Genomic DNA, 25,810 nt, shown 5'->3' with positions numbered 1-25,810 from the left:
GCCCCTTATCCATAAACATCTCCAATTTAAAACTCTCATCCGAGTCTATACATCCCTCCATTGCTTCATCCCCTTCCTATCTATGTAACCTCCTCCAGTCCTACAACACTCCGAGAACTCAGTGTTCCACTAGCTCTATGCATCCCTCACCTCTTTCATTCCAGCATTGGCAGTCATGCCTTCAGCTGCCTGGATCCTAAACTCTGGAATTTCCTCCCTAAGCCTCTCTACCTTTCCCCTCTCCACCTCTCTGCCCCTTCACCTCTCCATCTCTCCACCTTTCACTCTTCCTCTAAGTCACTCTCTAAAATCTACCTCTTTAACCTAGCTTTTAGTCACCTCTCCTGATATTTCCTTCTTTAGCTCAGTGATAAATTTATCTCTCCTAATCTAAATGGAAAGAACCTACTCGCATTTACTCTGTCTATACCCCTCATAATTTTGTAAACTTCTATCAAATCTCCCCTCATTCTTCTACGCTCCAAGGAATAAAGTCCTAACCTGTTTAATCTTTCCCTGTAACTCAACTCCTTAAGACCCAGAAACATCCTATTAAATCTCTGCACTCTCTCAATCTTACTGATATCCTTCTTGTAGTTAGGCGACCAGAACTGCACACAATACTCCAAAGCTGGCCTCACCAATGTCTTATACAACCTCACCATAACATCCCAACTCCTATACTCAATATCTTGATTTATGAAGGCCAGTATGCCAAAAGATTTCTTTACAACTCTGTCTACCTGTGACGCCACTTTCAGGGAACTATGTATCTGAACTCCCAGATCCCTTTGTTCCTCCGCACTCCTCAGTGCCCTACCATTTACTGTGATCGAAAGTGAAACAACAGTCGTGGTGGGCAAGATTGGGTGCTGCATGGGAATGTGATTGTTGGGTGGTTGAAGATGCAGGTCGGCTCAGATGGACAACTGAAAGTGAACCCCAGCAGGCAGCATTGAAAATGCTCAGGATATTGAGGTGAGTGTGATGCATGAAGGATCCACAAGCTTGGGAGAGTGCCGAGGCTCCAAAAGGCCCTGCTATGCAATTACATCTCCTTCCAAATTCACTCATTGGCCAACTGCTCCTTCTGCAATGACAGACGACGAGGTTGAGGAGGTCAAAGGAGACTCAGAGGGAGAGGACATCCTCTGAGGTCCCTAAGTAGATGACCCTGGGGTGTCCAGATGCCGCTCCTCCTCCCTTCGGGTGCTTGGGGACCCCAGCCTGATCCTTTGATGGGAAGGAGCACCTGGAGAGATGTGGAGGTGCCCCATTTCCCTCTTGCAGTGCTGCTACAGGAACTCACCCATGTCTCCTGCGTTGGAGTGCAGGTCTGCACACATTCTGCGTTCTGCTGGACCAGGGTCTCATGCATGTGCCAGCCTCCCCATGGAGGATGGCAGATGCACATGTGGGCACCACTTCATCAGAAAGCAGGTGGATGCACTCTTCCAATTCACATGCCACTCATTGAAGGCTTCCAACAGCCCTGCGTGATGTTCCCATACCTTCTGCAAACTCTCCAGGATGAGTTCAAAGGCCAAATCTAGAGGCTCGTCATCTGACTCAGACTTCACAGATGCCTAATCCCCAGCAGTCCTTCGAGTGCCGGGAGCTCGCTAGAACCTGCCTCCTGCGGCTGCGGACATGTGTCCGTGGGGTAACCACCAGATTGTGAACCCAAGTCTGCTCCAGATATAAGTCCCACCGAGGTGTCTATTTCGGAGCTAGTGCAGGGTGTGGGTAAGTGATGAGACGGGTTTTCTAGTTTGCTTATGTCAAACTCTTCAATGGAGGAGTTGTCCTCTTGGCTGGAGGTGGATGTCAGCACGATATAGGGGAGCTGGTGGTGTAAATGGTCTTGTCGCTGGACTAGTAGTAACCTAGGGTAATGCTCTGGGAACCCAGAGGTTGTGAAGACAAAGTCCCGCCTTCACATTGAGGATACCCTCCATCGTGTTGTGTGGCACCACCACCGTGCTATATAGGATAGATTTCAAACTGATCCAGCCACTCCTGGCTATCAATGAGACCCAGGAAAATGCTCTGGGGACCCACAGTCCAGCCATACCAGGATTCCATAAAAATCTGGAATTAAAAGTCTAATGATGACCATGAAACCATTGTCAATTGTTGTAAAAACCCATCTTGTTCACCAATGTCCTTTAGGGAAGGAAATCTGCTGCTCTTACTTGGTCTGGCCTACATGTGACTCTACACCCACAGCAATGTGGTTGACTCATAAATGCCCTCTGAAATGGCCTAGCAAGCCACTCAGTTGTATCAAACTGCTGCAAAGCCTCAAAAAGGAATGACCCAGATGACCCGGCATTGACCTAGGCACCGGAAACAACGGCAAACTCAACCCTGTTGAACCTGCAAAGTCCTCCTTACTAACATCAGAGGGTTAGTGCCAAAATTGGGAGAGCTGTCCCACGGACTAGTCAAGCAACAGCCTGACATACTCGTCCTCACGGAATCATGTCTTCCAGATACAGATTCATATCATCCAGACATCACCATCACCATCCCTGAGTATGTCCTGTCCCACTGGCAGGACAAACCCAGCAGAGGTGGAGGCACAGTGGTATACAGTCGGGATGGATTTGCCCTGGGAGTCCTCAACATCGACTCTGCACCCCATGAAGTCTCATGGCATCAGGTCAAACATGGGCAAGGAAACCTCCTGCTGATTACCAGGTACCGCCCTCCCTCAGCTGATGAATCAGTGCTCCTGCATGTTGAACATCACTTGGAGGAAGCATGGAGGGTGGCAAGATGCAGCATGTACTCTGGGTGGGGGACTTCAATGTCCATCACCAAGAGTGTCTCGGTAGCACCACTACTGACCGAGCTGTCCGAGTTCTAAATGATATAGTTGCTAGACTAGGTCTGTGGCAGGCGGTGAGGGAACCAACAAGAGGGAAAAAAACACTTGACCTCATCCTCACCAACCTGCCTGCCGCAGATACATCTGTCCATGACAGTATCAGTAGGAGTGACCACCGCACAGTCGTTGTGGAGACAAAGTCCCACCTTCACATTGTGGATACCCTCCCAGCTTTGTGGAAAATTGCCCAGGTATGTCTTTTACAAAAAAAGCAGGACAATTCCAACCCGGCCAATTACCGCTCCATCTGTCTACTCTCGATCATCAGTAAAGTAATGGAAGGGGTCACCAACAGTGTGATCACATGCCACTTGCTTAGCAATAACCTGCTCACTGACGCCCCAGTTTGGGTTCCGCCAGGATCACTCAGCTCTTGACCTCATTACAGCCTTGGTTCAAACATGGACGGAAGAGCTGAACTCCTGAGGTGAGGTGAGAGTGACTACCCTTGACATCAAGGCTGTGTTTGACCACGTGTGGTATCAAGGAGCCCTAGCAAAGCTGGAGTCAATGGGAATCAGGGGGAAACTCTCCATTGGTTGAAGTCATACCTAACACAAAGGAGGATGGCTGTGGTTGTTGGAGGTCAGTATCTCAGCTCCAGGACATCACTGTAGGAGTTCCTCAGGGTAGTGTCCTTGGCCCAACCATCTTCAGCTGCTCCATCAATGACCTTCCTTCCATCATAAGGTCAGAAGTGAGGATGTTCACTGATGATTGCATAATGTTCAGCACCATTCGCGATTCCTCAGATACTAAAGTAGTCCATGTCCAAATGCAGGAAGACCTGGACAATATCCAGGCTTGGGCTGACAAGTAGCAAGTAACATTCATACCACACAAGTGTCAGGCAATGACCATTTCCAACAAGGGAGAATCTAACAATCACCCCTTGACATTCAATGGCATCTCCATCACTGATTCCCCCACTATCAACATCCTGGGGGATACCATCGACCAGAAACTGAACTGGACTAGCCACATAAATACTGTGGCTACAAGAACAGGTCAGAGGCTAGGAATCGTGCGATGAGTAACTCATCTCCTGACTCCCCAAAGCCTGTCCACCATCTACAAGGCACAAGTCAGGAGTGTGATAGAATACTCCCCACTTGCCTGGATGAATGCAGCTCCCACAACACTCAAGAAGCTTGACACCATCCAAGACAAAGCAGCCTGCTTGATTGGCATCACATCCACAAATGTTCACTCCCTCCACCACCGAAGTACAGTAACAGCAGTGTGTACCATCTACAAGTTGCACTGCAGGAATTCACCAAGGCTCCTTAGACAGCACCTTCCAAACCCATGACCACTACCATCTAAAAGGACAAGGGCAGCAGACACATGGGAACACCACCACCTGGAAGTTCCCTTCCGAGTAATTCACCATCCTGACATGGAAATATATCACCATTCCTTCAGTGTTGCTGGGTCAAAATCTGGAACTCCCTCCCTAACAGCACTGTGGGTGCACCTACACCACAGGGACTGCAGTGGCTCAAGAAGGCAGCTCACCATCACCTTCTCAAGGGCAACTAGGGACAGGAAATAAATGCTGACCCAGCCAGTGAAGCCCACATCCCGTGAATGAAAAAAAAGGTGAGAACATGGATGGAGCTGAGGGGCAGGCTGGCTGAGGGTGTAGGTCACTTGGCAGACTCTGTGAACCAAAGTAGATATAAGGAGTGCACGGCAGCAGAGTTAAAAGCAGGAGAGAAGGCACTCACATTTGCATTGAGAGAGGGATGATGTGGTGCAGGATCCTCACGAGAAGTTTGTTGCTGACCTCACTGTCACCAAAGGCACAGTCCATGTCTCATCGACTCATAGGTATCTACAGCACAGAAGGCCATTTGGCCCATCATGTCTGCGCTGTTCAGAAAAGATTTGACTACACTAATCCCATTTTTCAGCGCTTGGATAGCCCTGGAGGAATATCTAAGTGCTTCTTATTTTTTAAGAGCGTTTCTGACTCAACCACGCTTTCTGGCAGTGAGTTCCAGACTCCCACCACCCTCTGGATGAAAGATTTTCTCCTTAGCCTTCTACCACTTACCTTAAATCTATGCCCCCTGGTTATTGACCCCTCTACTAATGGAAAAAGTGCCTTCCTATCCACCTTATCTATGTCCCTCTTAACCTTATACACCTCTATCAGGTCCCCTCTCAACCTTCGATGCTCCAAGAAAAACAACCCCAGCCTATCCAATCTTTCCTCACAGCTCAGACCCTCCGGCCCATGCAGCATCCAGGTAAATCTCCTCTGCACCCTCTCCAGTGCAATCATATCCTTCCTATAATGTGGAGAGTAGAACTGCACACAGTACTCCAGTTGTGGCCTAACCAGCACTTTATACAGTTCCAGCGTAACCTCCCTGCTCTAGTGCTGCATGCCTCAGCTAATAAAGGCAAGTATCCCATATGCCTTCTGAACAATCTTATCTACCTGCCCTGCTACTTTCAGGGATCTGTGGATATGCACCAAGGTCCCTCTGATCTTCAATACCTTCCAAGGTCCCCGCATTCATAGTGTGATCTCTTGTCTTGTTAGCTCTCCCAAGTGCATTACCTCACACTTTTCTGGGTTGAATACCATTTGTCACTGCTCTGCCCACCCGACCAGTCCATTGATATCCTCCTGCAGTTTATGGCTATCCTCCTCACTATTTACTACCCGACCAATTTTGGTGTTATCCGCGAACTTTTTGATCATACCTCCTACATTTAAGTCCAAATCATTTATGTACACCACAAACAGCAAGGGCCCCAGCACCAAGCCCTGTGGAACCCCAATGGAAACAGACTTCCAGTTATAGAAACATCCCTCTACCATCACCCTCTGCTTCCTGCCTCTCAGTCAATTTTGGATCCAACATGCCACTTTGCCTTGGATCCCATGGGCTCTTACTTTCTTGACCTGTCTGCCATGAGGGACCTTATCAAGAGCCTTGCTAAAATCCATGTAGACCACATTAAATGCATCACCCTCATGAACACTCCAGGTTACCTCCTCAAAAATTAGATCAAATTTGTCAATCACGACCTTCTCTTAACAAATCCATGCTGACCATCCCTGATTAATCCATGTCCCTCCAAGTGCAAATATATTCTGTCCCTCAAATTCTTTCTAGTAACTCCCCCATCACCAAGGTTAGACTGACTAGCCTGTAATTTTCTGGTCTATCCCTTCCTCCCTTTTTTAATAATGGGATAACATTAGCAGTCCTCCAGTGCTCTGGCACCTCACCTGTGGCCAGAGAGGATTTGAAAATTACTGCCAGGGCCTCTGATATCTTTTCCCTTGCCTCCATCAACAGGGATTGAGTGGATTTTTCCACTTTTAAGGCTGCTAAACCCGCTAGTACCTTCTCTCTCTCTATGTTAATTTTCTCTAATATTTCACAGTCCTCCACCCTGACATCTATACCCGTGCTGTCCTTACCATTGTGAAGACTGACACAAAGTATTCATTGAGGACTGTACCCCCCATGTCTTCCGGGTCTTCACACACATTACCTCTATGATCCCTTATTGGCTCGACTCTTTCCCTAGTATTCTTTTGCTCTGTATATATTTTAAAAACCCTTTTGGGGTTTCTTTTATTCTACCCACCAATACTTTCTCATACACTCTCTTAGCTTTCTTAATTTCCTCTTTAAGTTCCCTTCCGCATTTTTTATACTCCTCTAAAGACTCTGTTGTACTGAGCCCTTGGTATCTGCCATAAGCTTCTCTTTTTCTCTTAATCTTAACCTTTATGTCCTTTGATATCAAGGGTTCTCTAGACTTGGTCCCCCCTTTGTCTTTACGGGAACATATTTGCCCTGTACTCTTGCTATTTCCTCCTTGAATGCCTCCCACTGCTCTGACACAGTTTTAGCTGCTCCCAGTCCACTTGGGCCAAATTGCATCTCATCTTAGTAAAATTAGCCTCACCAGTCAGTTCAATGGCACACTTCTCAAAGTGATTGAGAGGCCTCATATGGGCCACTCCAATCCCTGTCTGGGACCTCTTCCTGCTGATGTGAGTGGGTTTTTTCTGCATGAAAACAGCTGGAGAGAGTGTGAGCAGGACACATGGCACTTAGTGGAATGTTTGTGTGCTGAGCGGAGCCATGGACAAGATGAGGACACGAGTTCAAGACGGTATGAGTCTGATGGAGATGTGAGAACTAGTGGCATTGTCCCTTGAGGTGTGAGATCCCCGTGGATGTGTGATGGGTTTGTGAGCGAGTTGAGAGTAATGAGAAGAGTGAATTACCTTGGCGGAACAGACGAGATGATTCATCCTGTAGCGGGCACTGTGTGGCATTGGCACTGACCACCGCTGACCAGGTCATTGGCATTGAGCACCAATGCCACCTCCTCCTGTGCTGGATTGGTGATGCCTCTGCCCCTCCTGCGGTCAGAGCGGGGGGGGGGTAGAGGACATCAGGTGAGCCTCCACAACGTCCAAAAGGTGCTTGAGGGATGGATCGCTAAACCTGGGGGCTGCAGTCCTTTTGCCTTTTGAGGTCATCCTGTCTTCTGTGCAGCAGTCGAGGACTGGAAGCAATGAAAGGTGTGCGCACGGCTGGACTTTAAATATGGCAGCTGGTGTGATGAAGCAAAGAGGTAAACCCGCCATGGAAATGGCGTGTTTCCCGGGAATGCATAATTAATACAACGGTTTAGGATGATACAGCGTGAAAAGCCGCCATTGCTACTGCACTCAGTGCAAATCTGGGACGATTCTGCCCGATGAGAGAGATTTTCATCTGGTTGGCACTCTGCATGTTCAGAGGGCTGGCATTGTTGGAAAATCCTGGGTAGTTTGTCCCGAGTTAACCTAAGTGCTTCCGACAGTTAAAGATCATCCCCAGGATGGAAAGTGGGCTTGTAAAACGACCTCCCATTACTTTGGCCTGGCGTACTGAGTAAAAACTGGAGAGGTCGTTTTCTGAGCCCATGCTTCTGCCATGAAACATCAACCAGTGGGAGCTTCTTGGATCTTTAATAAAACTTTTCCCCATATTCTGAGCCAAGCTCCAAGGTTCCTTGATGGGAGCACAAAGTGGGAAAGTTAACGATTCAATGGTTTCTAGGATATACAGTACAATAGAAGATTTTGTACAGTGAAATCTGTCAGTGATGTTCCTGTATTTAGTTATCACACCTTTAGTTCCACACTCCAATGCCTTGCTAGGAAAGTACACCACTTGGAAAGGACCTGAGCTATACAAACAGGAATGCACCAGGTTTGGTCTGTGCTGTATTAAGTGGTCTTAGCCCTAGAGATATTCAGGGTACATCAGTAGGCTCAGGGCCCCAGGGCTAGGGAGGAGGTAAAAAAATCAACCCACCTTCCTATGCCTAATTACTGTCCTGTGGTCAACCATAAACCTAAGCTCATCCATATCCTAAGGTCCTATACAGCCATTACCCCTGTGCACACTGACCTAAATTGGACCACAGCTTCCATTTTAAAAGCTGATCCTCATTTCAAATGCCTCCAAGTCTTCACCTCTCCTATCTCTGTAACCACTCCCAGCCTTATAACCCTCCAAAACTCTGCGTTCCTCCAATACTTGCCTGTTGTCCAACTCTCATATCTTTTACTCCACTACTGGCCTTCAACTGCCTGGGTCCTAAGCTCTGGACTTCCCTCCCTTAATTATACTCCTGATAACCAGTTGGTGAAGGAAGAAACCAGAGTCAGTCTTTACTAGGAATAGGTTTATTCACAGAGTGAAACATTACATGTCTATCTCTTCTGACTCCACTCTAGGCCTGTGTCAATGTCTCTTTATATGTGCACAAGTAACCATCCAATCAATGCGCTCCACCTGTATGTACTTAACCTCGATAGATACAACACCCCCAACCTCTCCATCCCTCTCCTCCTTTAAGCTGCTCCTTAAAATCCATCTCTTTGATCCAACTATTGATCACATGTCCTAATGTCATCTTCTTTTGGCCCCGGTCTTTTTTTTGTCTGAGTACCCTTTTGTGAATTATCTTGGGATGTTTTGCCACGTTAAAGATGTTATATAAATGCAAGTTGTTGTTGATCAGTGTTAGAAAGAACACAGATGTGGATATTGGTTATTTTGACTAAGGTGCTACCCTACTGTTGAAAACCATGCCAACACTTCAAGTGTGAACTCAGCATCGACACTCCAGTGAGGTATCATAGCCTATGGGACCTTCACTTGGCTCAGACCAAGAGAGGATGAGAGAACCTTGGGAAAACAAAACTAGAAGATAAGCTACAATTTGCAAAACAACGTTGTTTATCTTTTGCCACAACCTCTTACAGTGCCTAATTGAGTTCCGAACACTTGAAACGTCAACTCTGTTTCTCTCTCCACAAATGCTGCCAAACCTGCTGAGTTTTTCCAGAACTTTCTGTTTTTATTTCAGGTCTCCAGCTTCTGCAGCATTTTGCTTTTATTTTATCTTATACCTCCTGTGTTGTGATGTCTGCATTATTAAACTATCTGCATATCTTAATGAGGCAGCTGCTTTCTTGATTTTTAAAAAAAAACTCAAGTGCTATGCTCCAGTAATTGTCTGAGAATCAAATGTACAGGACTATTAGGGGTATTATCAATGAAGTTGAACACTTTCCACTAGGGGACCTTAGGGATCTGGAGCTTACTCAGAATACCCTTGACACTCATCTGTCTGGCCATATGAATGTGTAATGATGTGTCTGAGTGTTCAGGGAGTATCCTAGACTTTGAGCTGATTAAAATCAGCTCCATGCCCCTATTTTTAGGTAAGAATTTTTGTAACAAATCGTAACAAGATCACATCAACACTTAGTATAAAAGTTCAGCTTTGAGGAGAATATGGGATTGTGCAGTGTGTGTTGCTTTACAATGTGACCTCAAAAATGGGCAGATATATGTGTATTATGTGTTGGTGGCGACTCAGTGGTAGCATTCTGCTCTCCAAGTCAGGAAGTTGCGGATTCAAGTCCCATTGCAGGGTTTGATTGTAAAAATCTAAGTTGAAGCTCCAGTTGAGCGCTGTACTATCTGAAGTGATGCCTTCTGAGTGAGACGTTAAACCAAGGTCCCATGTGCCCTCTCAGATGTATGTAAAAGATCCCATAGTAATATTTTGCAGAAGAGCTGGGGAGTTATCCCTGGTGCCCTGACTAATATCCCTCAAACAACATCACAAAAACAGATTGCTTTGGAAGTTGTGGTGCACAAGTTGGCTACTGTATTTCCTAATTTACAAAAGTGGCTACACTTCAAAAGTACTTAATTGGCTGTAAAGCACTTTGGGACATGCTGTGGTCACAAAAGGCAGTATATAAATGCAAGTCTTCTTCAAGGATGCATTGATGGTGAGCAACCTTGTCCGCTGACTGTGCAACTGTGGGCAGCACACCCACAATCACTGGTAAGTAACCCTTGCCCACTGTTTTTGGAAAAGCATCCCTATTGTTTTCATGTCCACAGTTCTGGAACAAGACGGGAGCGAGAACTAGAGGTTATCTCATGAGCGACCGCATAGCATGATAAATATCTCATGTGAGTAGTTAAAGTCCTGATGGGTTTAGGGTCAATCTCACCGGCTGAGATGTTCATCAAATGTCCTTCTGATTACGATATTCGTGTAGCACCAGAAGTATACTTTCAGAAAAAAAATATGAATTTTAGTGAATATTTTTGTAGGTTTCACAGCCCTCAAAAAAAAAATCAGTTCAATAAGTCATAATGTGACATCAAATGAGGAAGCATAGCTTGAATCAGCCACTGAGGGGATAAGAACTAGACAAACACCGGAAAATTTGGAACTGAAAATGACACTTTGGCCTAACAACAGAATTACGATTTCAGTTTGACAAATCTTTGCGTAACAGTAATTAATCATTTGGTTTATGCCTTTATTGCCGCAGCCAAGCGCTGGACGTTTCACAGATTTACTCGCTGTAGATCCCTAGGTCTCATTTCTGATCAGAATACTCCACCAGTGTCCTTTATAACACATACAACCTCCTTTTCAAAACCTGTACTTGAGTTGTGGGTGTGCTGAAAATGCCAGATTTTTATTGTCCAGTCTGAGTTTCCCCTGGAAAGGGTGGTGCATCTTCTCCTTGGACTGCTCTTGGGATGGAGGTTTTAGGCGAGGAATTCTAGGACAGTACCCTACGAGGATGGTGTTTAATTTAAAGGGAAGCTGGCTAGATCTTACATGCCTCTGACTGACACGCAAACTCCTTTCTGCTTATACCTAGCTTCTCCTTTGAATGTAAATTTTCCATTGTATTACTAGGTTTTTAAAAAAATTTCCTTCTCCTAACAATAATCCTTTCATTCCACCAATTTTATTCGTAATATAAACACATTGCTTGATGTCTCCCAGCTAGGTGCAAGATTTCATCCATTCTTTTGAATGTCTATTTAAAAATGCAAATTGCACTTTACCTTTTCCTCCTTTATGTTTATCTAATTAACATCTCAAAACAACTATACGTCAAAGCACCAAGGCTAGCTGGCTTTAATCCAATTAAGACACACATAGACACAGATCCTACTACAATTCCAATTTAACAATAATTTCCAATATCACTATGACAATAATAGCTCTTCATGACAGAAGTTACGGTCCAATATCACCTTATGAGGCTCAGTGTTATGCATTATTTTATAATGTCTTGGGATGTTTCATTACATTAAAGACAACATAAATATCATCATCATTGGTGGCCGTCCCTTGATTCTAGGATTGCGTTTACTCAGGGTCGTGAGTTTCTGCCATGGGTCTTCATGTGACTGAACAGGCTGGTTTGGGCACATAGGGCAGGATGTCCCAGGAAGTAGTGAGGTCCAGAATGCAGGATTTGCTTCCTTTTTTCCCTTCCCTGTCATTGTTCTGCCTCATCATTAAGATGTTGTAACTCAAAGAGATGAGGAGAATTTTTTTTTCTGAGTGTTGTGAGACTTTGGAATTGTGGGGTCATTGAATTAATTAAATTAACTAATTAAGGCAGAGGTGGATAGATTCTACTGCATTCGTTGCTCCCAATGCGGTTTCCTCCAAATTGGAGAGACCAAACACAGACCGGGTGACTGCTTTGCAGGACACCTTCGGTCTGTCCGCAAGCATTACCCAGACCTCCCTGTCGCTTGCCATTTCCACACTCCACCCTGCGCTCTTGCCCACATGTCCATCCTTGGCCTGCTGCATTGCTCCAGTGAAGCTCAACGCAAACTGGAGGAACAGCACCTCATCTTCTGACTAGGCACTTTACAGCCTTCTGCACTGAATATTGAGTTCAACAATTTTAGATCATGAACTCTCTCCTCCATCCCCAGCCCCTTTCTGATTTTTCCCCCTCCTTTTTGTTTTTTCCAATAATTTATATAGATTTTTCTTTTCCCACCTACTTCCATTATTTATTTCCATCCATTGTTTTATCTCTACCTTTTAGCCTATTTCGATCCCTTCCCTTCCCCCCACTCCACCCCCACTAGGGCTATCTGTACCTTGCTTGTCCTGCTTTCTACCCTTAATTAGCACATTCCTTAGATAATATCACCACCTTCAACACCTCTTTGTCCTTTTGTCTCTGACATCTTTTGGTTATCTCCACCTATCACTGGCCCTCTATCCAGCTCTTCTTGTCCCACCCCCCCCCCCAAAACCAACTTATATTTCACCTCTTTTCTATTTTTACTTAGTTCTGTTGAAGGGTCATTCGGACTCGAAACGTCAACAGTGCTCCTCTCCGCAGATGGAGACCTGCTGAGTTTTTCCAGGTATTTTTGTTTTTGATAGATTCTTGTTAGACAAGGGGATGGAAGGGTAATCGGGGTTAGATGGGAATGTGGAATTTGAAATACAAGGAGATCAGCCATGATCTTATTGAATGGCGGAGCAGACTCCTGTTGCTATTTCTTATATTCTTTTCACACTTGGGAGATTCTAGCAAATGACAGGTGGAAATGGCGACATGACCTATGGGCCAAGGTGCACCGTCATGACAATCAGTGACTACAGTGGCTTGGCAACTGGACCCTACACCGAAAACAGCAACTCACAATGACACCCGATAAGCACCTCACAGGTGGCACTTGTGGCAGGACCTGCCTCTCACGGATGGATCTCTTCAGCCATCAGCATGAGTACACCATTAGCATGTCCATCATCTTACGTGGATGGAAGGAAGCTGATGTCAATGACGTCTTGTGACATGTTCCCTACCTTAAAGGCTCTATGCAAATACAAGTTGTTAAATGTATGAACGTGTGTATAGGTGTCGATCTTGCTCTGAGCCTTCAACTTTGCAAGGCAGGCAGGTGATCGCTGACTGAAGTAAGGGGTTTAAAATTTTTTTTAAAAAATGCAATAATTTATCAAGCAGTAGGTCCAATACTGTATTGAATGAGCGTGTATTGCAAAAGAGTCTTTTTGTTTGCCAAACATCACACGAAGATGCATTAAATTCGCGTCAAAAGGTGATTTTTGCCTCGGAAAACATTGTTTTATTAATTATGCATTCTTCATAAAAAAGAATTTATTTACATCAAGAGTTGACGCACTAAAATTGAATTTTTACATTCCCGTGGTCTAAAAAGCAAATGACCAGGTAAAAAAAAAGAGAACTGATGGCTCCGCACAAGTTTAAAAATCAAGTGTAAACAAAAAAGGAGCAAGTTTTGTTGCGGTGGATTGTTTTAAGTTGTAAAAAGTGAACGGGTGAGACTTGCTGCCCCTTTGGCTTGGCAGACAGGCGCACACGTGCACCTTGACGCTCTGTGACACCGCTACACACACACACACACACACACACACACAAGCTCCTTTTGCTACAAAAATCCTGCACGAGCAGGGCACTCCGGCAAGGAAAGCACGCGCCGATTGGCTGCGGCCGCTAACGACGCCAGGAGCCCGCCTCTCCCATTGGCTGCCCGGAGACCCTTGGCGTGAACAGTGCCAAGACCACCCCCCCACCCTCGGCAGATGGGCCAGCTCCGGTCACGTGCCCGCGGATTGAGCCAATCGGGGATTCGGGCTGCCTGGTACGGGAGGGTGGGAAGGAGGGAGGAGGGGTGGGGGTGGTGGGGTGTTTGGGGGGGTGGGCGGGGGGACCCACGTGCGCCGGAGCCGGGCGAGGAGGGGAGGGGAGGGGAGAGGCGGGGGTGGGAGGGGCTCGGCTTTCTGCATTTTTGACTGGATGTTCCTGAATCGAGTAGGAGGGGGGGGGGGGGGGGGGGGGGGGGAAGGGAGCTCGGCTTCTGGGCTTTGCGATTGGATGTTCCTGAATCGAGTAAGGGGGGGGGAGGGGGAGGGGAGCTCAGCTTCTGGGCTTTGCGATTGGATGTTCCTGAATCGAGTAAGGGGGGGGGGGGAGGGGGAGGGGAGCTCGGCTTCTGGGCTTTGCGATTGGATGTTCCTGAATCGAGCAGGAGGGGGGGAGGGGGAGGGGAGCTCGGCTTCTGGGCTTTGCGATTGGATGTTCCTGAATCGAGCAGGAGGGGGGGAGGGGGAGGGGTGCTCGGCTTCTGGGCTTTGCGATTGGATGTTCCTGAATCGAGCAGGAGGGGGGGAGGGGGAGGGGAGCTCGGCTTCTGGGCTTTGCGATTGGATGTTCCTGAATCGAGTAGGAGGGGGAGGGGGAGGGGGAGGGAGGAGCTGGGCTTCCTGGCTTTGCGATTGGATGTTCCTGAACCGCCCGCCCACCGGGCCATTTACGATCGGTCGGCGTTCCCACCCCCCCCCCCCCCCCCCCCCACCCCCCCCTTCGCCCGTCCTGGCTCATGTCAATCAAAAAGGTTGGGCTGGCGGAAGGGGGAGGGGTTAAGAGGGGAGGAGTTAAAAGGGGAGGCGGGAGCGTGGGCTCGAGCTCATGCTTGTCGCTGGGCTCCTGAGTTGGAGTCAGAGCGCGAGCGGCTTGAAAGCCGGCGGGAGCCCGAGCGCTGAGGGGCGGGAGAGAGGAGACGACGACGACGACGACGACGGTTTATGTGACTGGACTTCGATATACAATATATAAAAAAAGCCCTATAAAAAGTTGATTATGTCTGGTCAAAAAGGGACAGAAAAGGAAGGGAGGGGAGTGAAAGACACTTAATATTGGATAATTTTCCCACTCCGTCCTTTTTTTTTTAAAAGAGAGAAAATTAATTATATATATTTCCTGAGGGGAGGAGGAGGAGGAGGAGGAGGAGGGGGACACCCAGCCTCCATTTCCATTACCAAGATGGCGGCCTGCAGTAGCGGCCGGCTCGGCTTCTTCACCCTGTCCGCCTTCAGCGCCTGCTGCTGCTGCTGCTGCTGCTGCTGCTGCTTCCTCTTGTTGTTGTTGCTGAGCCTGTCCCCGCAGCCGGGCCAGGCGACGGCGGAGGTGGTGGAGGCCGCGGGCGCCGCCACCGCCACCGCCGCCGCCACCGCCACCAGCACCACCACCGGCGACGGCGACGACGGCGACGACGACGACGACGAGGGCGACACGGTCATCATCGGCCTGCGGCTGGAGGACACGGACGACGTGACGGCCATGGGCGGCGGGGTGCTGCGGGTCAGCGAGCGGACGCGGGTCCGGCTGCGGCTGTACGGGCGGCGGATCGACAACAGCACCTGGAGCCGCATCGGCTTCACCGAGCACCGGCGGGTCCCCGTCGCCCCCGACCCCCTGGCCGCCGCGGCCGCCGCCTCCTCCGCCTCCTCCGCCACCGCCGCCACGGCGGTGACCACCAGGGGGGCCAGAGCGAGGGGGGTGGCCGGAGGCTTCGACCCCTGCGGGGTGCGCACCTCGGACATCGTGGTGCTGCCGGGGGTGGCGGTCAGCCGCCGGAGCACGGGCGTGATCGAGATGGAGGTGAAGCCGCTGCGCAAGACGGAGAAGAGCAAGGCCTACTACCTGTGCACGGCGGCCCGGGAGCCGGGCCCGGGCCAGGGCTCCGGCCCGGGCCCGGGCCCGGGCTCGGGCTCCGGCCAGGGCCCCGCCGGCTGGCTGTACCACGACACCGAGGACACCATGGTGGTGGTGGTGGAGGAGCGCAAGTTCCTGCTGCCCTTCTGGCTGCAGGTCATCTTCATCTCGGTGCTGCTGTGCCTGTCGGGCATGTTCAGCGGCCTGAACCTGGGCCTGATGGCGCTGGACCCCATGGAGCTGCGGATCGTGCAGAACTGCGGCACCGAGAAGGAGCGGAGCTACGCCAAGCGCATCGAGCCGGTCCGCCGCCAGGGCAACTACCTGCTGTGCTCCCTGCTGCTGGGCAACGTGCTGGTCAACACCACCCTGACCATCCTGCTGGACGACATCGCCGGCTCCGGGGTGGTGGCGGTGGCCGCCTCCACCGTCGGCATCGTCATCTTCGGCGAGATCGTCCCGCAGGCCATCTGCTCCCGCCACGGCCTGGCCGTCGGCGCCAACACCATCGCGCTGACCAAGTTCTTCATGCTGCTGACCTTCCCGGCCTCCTACCCGGTCAGCCGGCTGCTGGACGTCATCCTGGGCCAGGAGATCGGCACCGTCTACAACCGCGAGAAGCTGCTGGAGATGCTGCGGGTCACCGACCCGTACAACGACCTGGTCAAGGAGGAGCTCAACATCATCCAGGGCGCCCTGGAGCTGCGGACCAAGACGGTGGAGGACGTGATGACCCCGCTGCGGGACTGCTTCATGATCGCCTGCGAGGCCACCCTGGATTTCAACACCATGTCCGAGATCATGGAGAGCGGCTACACCCGGATCCCCGTCTACGAGGGCGAGCGCTCCAACATCGTCGACCTGCTCTTCGTCAAGGACCTGGCATTTGTCGACCCCGACGACTGCACTCCGCTGAAAACCATCACCAAATTTTACAACCACCCCTTGCACTTTGTCTTTAACGACACGAAGCTGGACGCGATGCTGGAGGAGTTTAAAAAAGGTGGGATAATGTTGATTGTGCTGCTTTGACCTCTGTCTCTCTCTCTCTCTCTCTCTCTACACCCCCCCCTCCCTCTTTTGCTGGTGTCCTCATTCAAATGGTCTCCTTTCAGATGATTTTTATATATTGTCAACCTACCAGCTTTACTCTGTGTAACCAACCCGCCGCATTGTCTGCACATCTCAAAACCCTTACGGTATCATGGTGCATCAGCTGCACGTTTCCAGAAGTATGTTAAAAACAAAAAACTGCGGATGCTGGAAATCCAAAACAAAAACTGAATTACCTGGAAAACCTCAGCAGGTCTGGCAGCATCGGCGGAGAAGAAAGGAGTTGACGTTTCGAGTCCTCATGACCCTTCGACAGAACATGTATTGAATTTCAGAACTCAGTTCTGTCGAAGGGACATGAGGACTCGAAACGTCAACTCTTTTCTTCTCCGCCGATGCTGCCAGACCTGCTGAGGTTTTCCAGGTAATTCTGTTTTTGTTCCAGAAGTATGTTGTTACCTGTAAATGTTTTGCGGACACTCCCACTTTCTCCTGATGCACAGGCAAACGCTGCCATTCTGATTCATAAGCAACCCCTGACATATTTCACCCCCCCACCGTGAACTACGGTTATATTTAGACAATGGGCAGAAATGTAAAAGGGGTTGAGTATAATTCCTACAAAGTGTAATTTTTCTTACGGTGGGTGGCGGGCAGAGGCTCGGTTCCGGTATTTTTGTCAGCCCCCATTATCCTTACAGATAAATTTCCCCGCAGGTTCAGCATTGTTGTTTATTCAATAACAACTTTTAAAATCTGGTTATTAGAAATGTGCAGCTGTATGAAATACAGTCGCTCTCAGATTGTATGCAAGACTATAGGGTCTTGACTCCAGACTGTAGTCTGGCAGCTGACATGCCGCTGGTTTGTCAACTTTTTAGAGACAATCTACTATGAAATTCAATACATGTAGATAGAAGTATAACGTAGTGAGAATATGGTGTCAGTTTTATTCAACTTCATTGGATCAGCTATGTTTTTGCTGTAATTTAGAGTCAGAGTTATACAGCACAGATACAGGCCCTTCGGTCGATCGTGTCCGTGCCGGTCATCAAGCACCTACCTAATTTGTTGCCAAATTTACTAAACTTGGTTTCAGCAAATGTATTTAAAATATCGTTTATTTGGTTTTTTATGATCTTACAATATTTATAAATGATGGATGTGTCTGGTAGGATTTATTTTCTTGCTGATCGTAATCCATGTGCTATGTGGAAAAGTGTATGTGTCCGAGGCAAGTTATCTTTAAATTCTATTCCCAACACGCTGTGCCAAGATACTTGGTGCTTTCGGGCAGGGCGGCTGAAATTTCCAAAATGTAATTTCTAAAATTTTGTAGCTGATTGCCATTGCATTAAGGCTTATGTCTATATAATGGGATATGTTAGGACACTGTTTGGTGATGTGAACAGTGGAATGAGTTGGTGTAGCAGTAAAAGAGAACAGAATTTAAAATCTGTCTCTTCCCTTGCTGAAATGAATGGAGAAATTGACTTATGAAGGCAGTATAAACATGTGCACATAGAATATAAAGGGCATGCACCCCAGGCAGCTTGTTTGTTCTTATGTGAAGGACACTTATTTGCATCATTTATTGAGAAAATACATTGTTGTAAGTATTGTACAATATTAAGATGTACTCTGAACAAAACATCAGAATTGTGTAAGAATCAGCTACCAGTTTTATTCATGTGTCCAAAAAATGTAGTTTTGCAACATTCTTTGACTGATATTGCATAAATGTTCTGGTGTAATTGGTGAGTTTTACCCATATCTTTTGAAATGATTTCAATATGATTAATCTTTTCCTACACTATGATTCAGGTGACTTCTGGTATTTCCATCATTTTTAAGGCTTAATTTGAATTGTAAAAGCTTTGGACCATATTTTTGATCCGGAGCACTTGTAAATGCTCATGTGTGTTGAAGTTCTTTAGATTTGTGGTATTGACTAGCACTGTGCATTAATAGTATCAAGATTTTTCCTTGCTTAGGTCAAGTATGGGGCACTGGGTGGTATTTGAGTAACATGTGGTTACTAGTTATGCTTTGACTTTGGGCTGTTTGGACCTAGTGTTTGTTTATTGGTTCTAGACCAATAAGGCAGGGGAGATTTTGTGACAGGAGCAGAGGTAGGTCCCCCTCAGCGATGTATAGTGCTTCTCTAGCTGTAGATGTTGATTATGTTGCACTAGTTTTGACTGGTCATAACTATGTTATATGAGGGGACAGGTTATGGCATAGCTGTGGATCTCCAGCTCACAAGTTGTCACCGTTGGCAGAAGGAACTACATTGTTGTCTATGCTTGCTTTCCCTTGGCCTGAACCCAGAGCCAGCACATTAATAGGAGACCACCTTCTTGATTCCATAAGCTGCATAAATTGTCAGTATTGTACATTTATTTGCTTACTTCTGTGGCATCTTTGATTTGAAAATTGTTTCTTGGAAGTAATGCTATACCTGAATTTTATAGGAAAACCTTGTTATATAGTTTGGGATTTGGTGACCAGTTGCTGGAAAGTAATGAACTGGCACTGATAAATCTTTCCCAGCTCATTACAACAGGCACTGAGTTAGGGAGCAATTTTAGAAGCACACAGTCATGTCACGTTGGATTGACGTTCAGGGATGTCTTCGGTGAGATCTTCAGATCACTGGTTTTAATGATACTAAGAGACATTTATGATTTCCCATTTTTGGGTACCTATGATTTGGAGGGTGTTCATGGGGGCTTTTAGAGCAATGATTGATTCAGAACTGAGTCTAAAGTTTAATGGAAAAACCTTTTTGTAGGCTGTAATGCCCTACACTCTACCCACAAGGTTTTGAGTTGAGCTGTTGCAGCGCACCTTCCTGTTTGGGAAGTTTCAACTGACTTGGTTGTATTGTGTGTTTGCTTTCTTCCTACCCATAATATTTAGTATTTAGAAAAGGATTTTCATCTTTATAATAGACTTTCATTAGTAATGACATGGGCATGGTGGATTCAGTTCTGCTTATATGTTATAGAGGAAGGCAAAGAAGTTCATTTGTACAGTGCATTCCTCTTGTACTTGGTTATTTGAAACCTGTCTTTGTCAGTACCATAGAAAAGTTACAGCACCGAGGAGGCAGTTCAGCTCATCTTGTCCATGCCAGCCCGAGGACACCAGATGCCCTTTCTAATCCCACTTTCTTGCACCTGGCCCATAGCCCTGCAGCTTATAGCACTTAAGGTGCAGATCCAGGTACTTTTTAAAAAGAGTTTAAAGTTTCTGTCTCTACCACTAACTTGGGCAGCGAATTCCAGACACCCACTACCCTCTGCGTAAAAAAAGTTCTTCCTCATGTCCCCCCCTACACCTTCTGCCACTTATCTATGTCCCCTGGTTCTAGAATTCTCCACCAAGGGAAACAATTTTATCCTGTCTACTCTATCTATTCCCCTCATAATTTTGTACACCTCAATCAAGTCACCTCTCGGCCTTCTTTGTTCTAAGGAAAATAACCCCAACCTATCCATTATCTCCTCGTAGCTACACTTTTCTAACCCTGGCAACATTCTTGTGCTATTTAAAATGGAAATCTGGGTCCTAGGACTAGCCAAGCTGTTCAGTACAGCTATAATAGTGCATCTACCTGGCATGTGGAAAATTATGTCTTGTCCACAAAAAGCAGGACAAATCCAACCTGGCCAATTTTGACATTTAGGAGAGTGTATGTTCTTCATACTCTATTCAGTATCACTTGACTGGCCAGTCAAAGAAGACCCTATCAGGTAAGTTTGTCTTTTTTGTCAGGCTAGAAGGAGGAGTTTTCACCAGACTCTGTAGAAATACAGTGGGCTGTCACCCCATATGCCATGGCTTGCTCTTCCTCTGCCTGCACCTCATGGCAGCATCTTGCTGCTTGAGCAAATGGCAAGCCTGTTCTCCACTGGCTGACTAAAAGTTAGAAGAAACACTAAAATTCTGTGATTACCTGAGAGGCAATAGTGAGTTTGGTCACACTATGTAATGTCATTTCCATTGAATAATATTTTGTCTTGTATTCCTTTGAGTTGTACTCAGAATATGCATTTCCATTGCTAATTGTGCTTTAAAATTAAGGCCAAGAGAGGGAACAAATAACAGTAGAAGTGCCAAATGGGTGATCCATTCTGGCCTCCTCCTGAGATCCCCAGTGTTACAGATGCCAGTCTTCAGCCATTTTGATTCACCCCAGATGATATCAAGAAAAGGCTGAAAGCTCTGGGTAGTGCTTAAACTATGGGCCCTGACAACATTACGGCAAAGTACTGAAGACTTGTGCTCCAGAACTAGCCAAGTTGTTCTAAAACAGCTATGGCAATGCATCTACCTGGCATGTGGAAAATTGCCCAGTTATGTCCTGTCCACACAAAGCAGGGCAAATCCAATCTGGCCAATTACTGCTCCATCAGTCTGCTCATGATCATCAGCACAGTGATGGAAGCGGTCGTTGACAGTGCTATCAAGTGGCACTTACACAGCAATAACCTGCTCACTGAAGCTCAGTTTGGGTTCCGCCAGTGCTACTCCGTACCTGACCTCAGTACAGTCTTGGTCCAAACCCAGCCAAAAGAGCTGAATTCCAGAGGTGAGGTGAGAGTGACTACCCTTGACATCAAAGCAGCATTTAACTGAGTGGTATCAAGAAGCCCTAGCAAAAATAAAGTCAATGGGAATCGGTGGGGGTGAGGGTGGGGGAATTTTCCATTAGCTGCAGTCGCACCCAGCACAAAGGAAGATGGTTGTGGTTGTTAGATGTCAATCATCTCAGCCCTGAGACATCACTGCAGGAGTTCCTCAGGCTATTGTCCTAGACCCAGCCATCTTCAGCTGCTTCATCAATGACCTTTCCTCCAAAAGGTCAGAAACGGGATGTTCATGGTCAGAAGTGGGTATGTTCATGGATGACTGCACAATGTTCACCATTTGTGACTCCTCAGATACCAAAGCAGACTGTGTTCCTATGTAGCAACATTCAGGCTTGAGTTGATAAGTGGCAAGTAACGGTCGCACCACACTAGTGCCGGCAATGAACATCTCCATGAAGAGAGAATCTAGCCATCTCCCATGGCATGCAGTGGTATTAGCATCACTGAATCCCCCACTATCAACATTCTGGGTGCAGCCAATTACCATAAGCTGAACTGGACCAGCCATATAAATACTGTAGTTACAAGAGCACCTGGATGAGTGCAGCTTCAACAATATTCAAGAAGCTTGACACCATACAGGACAAAGCAGCCTGCTGGACTGACACCCATAAACCACCTTAAACATTCACTGCCTCCCCACTGATGCACAGTGGCAGCAGCATGTACTGTCTACAAGATGCACTGCAGGATCTCACCAAGGCTCCTTCGACAGTGCCTTCCAAACGCGTGACATCTGTAACCTTGAAAGACATGGGCAGCAGATGCATGGGAACACCAGTACCTGTAAGTTCCCTTCCAAGCCCCCCACCATCCTGACTTGGAACTATATCGTCGTTCCTTCACTGTCACTGGGTCAAAATTCTGGAACTGCTTTCCTAACAGCACTGCGGCTGTACCTGCACCACATGCACTGCAGCGGTTCAAGAAGGTGGCCCATTACCACCTTCTCAAGCAATTAGGGATGGGCAATAAATGCTGGCCTTGCCAGCAATGTGCACATCTGGAAAAATAATTCTTGGCCTAATTAGGAGACGACTGGCAGAGGCATTGACTTTTGCTGAGAAAGTAGGATTTTAAAAAGGATTTTGATCCATTATGTGGCTATAAGCCTGGAAAAGAAAGAAAACTAGGATTTGTATCATGCCTTTCAACACCCCAGTAAGTCCAAAATTTTTTTAGGGTCAATGAAGGACTGAAATGTTGTAATGTTGCAAAGGCTGGAACCGACTGTCCATAACAAGGCCCCATAAATAGCAAAGAGATAAATGGCCAGATTTTTTTTTAGTGATTTGGTTAAGGTATAAAATATTTGCCAGGGATCTGGGGAGAACACTCTTGCTATTCTTTGCATTGTGCAATAGATTGGTTGCATCTGTCAACAAGTCAAGACCATCATTTGGTTTAACATCTTATTGAAAATTTGGCATCCCGACAGTGTCACAGTTCCCTCAGTGCTGTCGTGAAGTGTCAGCCTACATTATGTGCTCAAGTCTCGAGAGCTACTTGAACCCACAACCTGCTAATTTAGAGGGGAGAGTGCTGCTGTCTGAACCAAGGCTCACACCTAAAGTCCAATTGCTTGAGAGGAGAGGTAGGAATTCTGTCAAGTTCAATTCTTTCAGTGTCTAGGGTTTAGTGTTTGAATTTGTTTGTTGTCATTGTGTACAGCTTTAAGTAGTTATCCAATAGTGACTTTTAAAATCTGTCTCTTGAATGAAATGAACTACTGAATCCAGTTTGCAACTCAAGATTTTGGTTAGGTTCTATGCAGTCGCTACTGGGCAAGAACATTGTCCTGTAAGATGCTAACACTTTAAATTCTGACATTTTGTTTATTGCCCCTTGTTGTATTTGTCCTGATAATGTTGCGATCGTATTGCTTCGTTAGGAGCTATGTAATGACTTAATGACATTTATATGGGAAAACTTAACAAGAACAATGAAAAGCCATTGGTTCAGTTAAACTTATTCTCTTAGTAACTCTTTCGAATACAAACACGTTTCCATCCTATTCAGATGAAGTTACATTGTTTCATAGTTTGCCATTGTGAGATTTGAACTCTTGATCTTGGGGTTACAAACCCAGTACCATAACCACTTGGCTATTTAGGCCAAGCCTTATTCTCTTAGTACATTAGCTGTTGTAGCCTGACATCTAATTGAATTTGAATATTCCTGACGTCTTTGTCTCTATTATCTCGCCTGGCAGATTTTTCCTGACGTTTTATCAGCCTTTGAATTAAATTCTTTCCATTAGCTATTCTAAATGAACTTTTCATTAAAATTTACGTTTTCCAGTCCTATTTTGAAATTACGTTCTTGGTGAACCTTATTGCACTAGTTAATATTTTACGCAAATTGTTGAAATTCCCTCAACTTTTTTGAACTCCAGCTTCACTAACCTCACTTTCATTTCAGCCACTTTGCACTTCGTGCTTCTGTACACAAGTATTTTTTATAATGTCGAATCACATCTAATATTCCAAGTATTGTCTAACGAATGCATTATAAAGCCAGTATTTCAATATTGATTTTAGAAGACATTCAAATGATTGTGGTAAAAAAATCAATGTTCCTTTCCATTGAAAATCTATGTCCAAATCAGACAATCGCCCACATACTGAACCTCTGTCTTGAGAGATCCATTATTGGTGGCATCGCAACTATTTACATTATATCAGTTGAAGCCGCTGAATGGATTATTACTCTCAACTATAACTGCTTCTCCAGCCATACGAATGAAAAAAAAATCAAAATTCTGTTTTGTTTTTACATTTTCTACTCTGCTTCCTCCCTCCTTCTGCAGGTGTTTTCGTCAAGTGGTTCAGGTAAAGGGCATCACAAGGATATTTGCTTATAGATAGTTTGGAACACTGTTAAGTCTGTTCCTATCCTCACCAGATATCCGTGCTTGATGACTCTTTACTACCCCATCTCCCCCACTGATTCTAAGGCCAAATTTAGTGGTCCGATTCTGGGCCAAATCAGCCACAGGATCAAAAATCAGAGATGCACATCATCTCTGGCTATATAGTTTAGCATCACGTTGATGCATTTGTCTATTAAAACTTTGGAAGGTGGTATTTGCCAGGCTGACCAAATCTCAGAGGAAAACTTGGCCAGGCTATCACAATTTTGCAATTTGTATTTATTACATGAAGGCTTGTGCACTGAAGTCAGAAGTAAAGGCCGAGATTTTCTGACCCCGCCACGGGTAAAGCGGCGCCCCAGCCAGAAGTCCATTGACTTGTGGCGGGACCGGAAGATCCCGGCAGCGGGCGGGTGCCCAAAGAGTCCACCATCACCTTTATAGATTTTAAAGAATAAATTAAAACATTTATTAACAAAAGAAAACCTAAACACACACGACTACAGTTACGTAGTTACTTTTAGTTTTAAAAAAGTTCTCACAAGATTTCTGCTTAACTAAACTCCCAATTACACACCCCTTTCAGGCAACACTCCAAATAGATTCTTGATATATAAAACATCCAGCAATGTTACCCACTATTGCTGTAAGAGAGGTATTACGCAGCTCCTCTCTCCCTTTCACTCGACAGTGGGACTCCAAAAGCTTTTAACACAACCTTGGTTACTGGAAGAGCAAACTTCACCAGGGTGGCTAGAGGTTTTTTCTTCCATAGGCCCGGTTCACACAGTTCACCTTTCCAGATCTCTTTCAGCCACTTGCCACATGGCTTTCCATCTTTCTTTAATATATTTCCTCCTTTTTGACCTATAAATCTCATTGTTTCAGCCTTTCTTTGGAAGTTACTTTTCCCAGAATATAAAAATCTTTCATGTTGTCATTATGGCCAGTGCTTCCGGGAAAAATAAACTTAATAAATTTGCCTTATTTATCTTGTCAGTTGTAAACATCTTAACATGCAAATCAAGCAACCTCTCAACTTATCTAAAGATGCAAATTCCATTCACACTGTATCAGCTTGCCCATCTCCATTTCAAATACCTGTTTTACACCTAATCGCTTTTGATGATTCCAACCTTGCAGCCTGACTCTATGCAGTTTAATTAAACTAGACACCCACATACACGCAGACACAAATGACACAAGCTTGCTTTAAAGTGTTCCTCAGTAATGATCTTTCCTTTACAAATATCATCTAATAAAGTTTACTGGTGCAACAGACTGTTACAAAATCTTTAAGTTCAGATCTAGTTTAGATAAATGTGGCTTGCTGCAAGTCCCAGATGGAATGAGTTTGGGTTGACTCACTCTAGTTTTTGTATGCGTACAGTGCAAATTTAGAATTTCCCTCAGAGAAGCAGTAATGGTTAATGCGCAAAGTTGACAAGTTCAATTTG

The 25,810-nt window shown here is 46.2% G+C and overlaps 1 protein-coding gene across 1 annotated transcript in view; it reads left to right on the top strand.

Moving 5' to 3' along the window:
* The first annotated feature begins 15,098 nt into the window (after positions 1 to 15,098).
* The window catches only part of LOC121289701 (metal transporter CNNM2-like), a 215,658-nt gene continuing 204,946 nt past the window's right edge, over positions 15,099 to 25,810 (top strand). The window contains exons 1-2 of the mRNA XM_041209326.1: positions 15,099 to 15,121; positions 15,209 to 16,773. Of these exons, the coding sequence (XP_041065260.1) occupies positions 15,099 to 15,121; positions 15,209 to 16,773 (1,588 nt within the window). The remainder of the gene's footprint in view (positions 15,122 to 15,208; positions 16,774 to 25,810) is intronic.

This window comes from Carcharodon carcharias, chromosome 17, assembly GCF_017639515.1.
Source record: "Carcharodon carcharias isolate sCarCar2 chromosome 17, sCarCar2.pri, whole genome shotgun sequence".
NCBI lineage: Eukaryota > Metazoa > Chordata > Chondrichthyes > Lamniformes > Lamnidae > Carcharodon > Carcharodon carcharias.
This window is presented reverse-complemented; position numbering and strand designations above follow the sequence as displayed.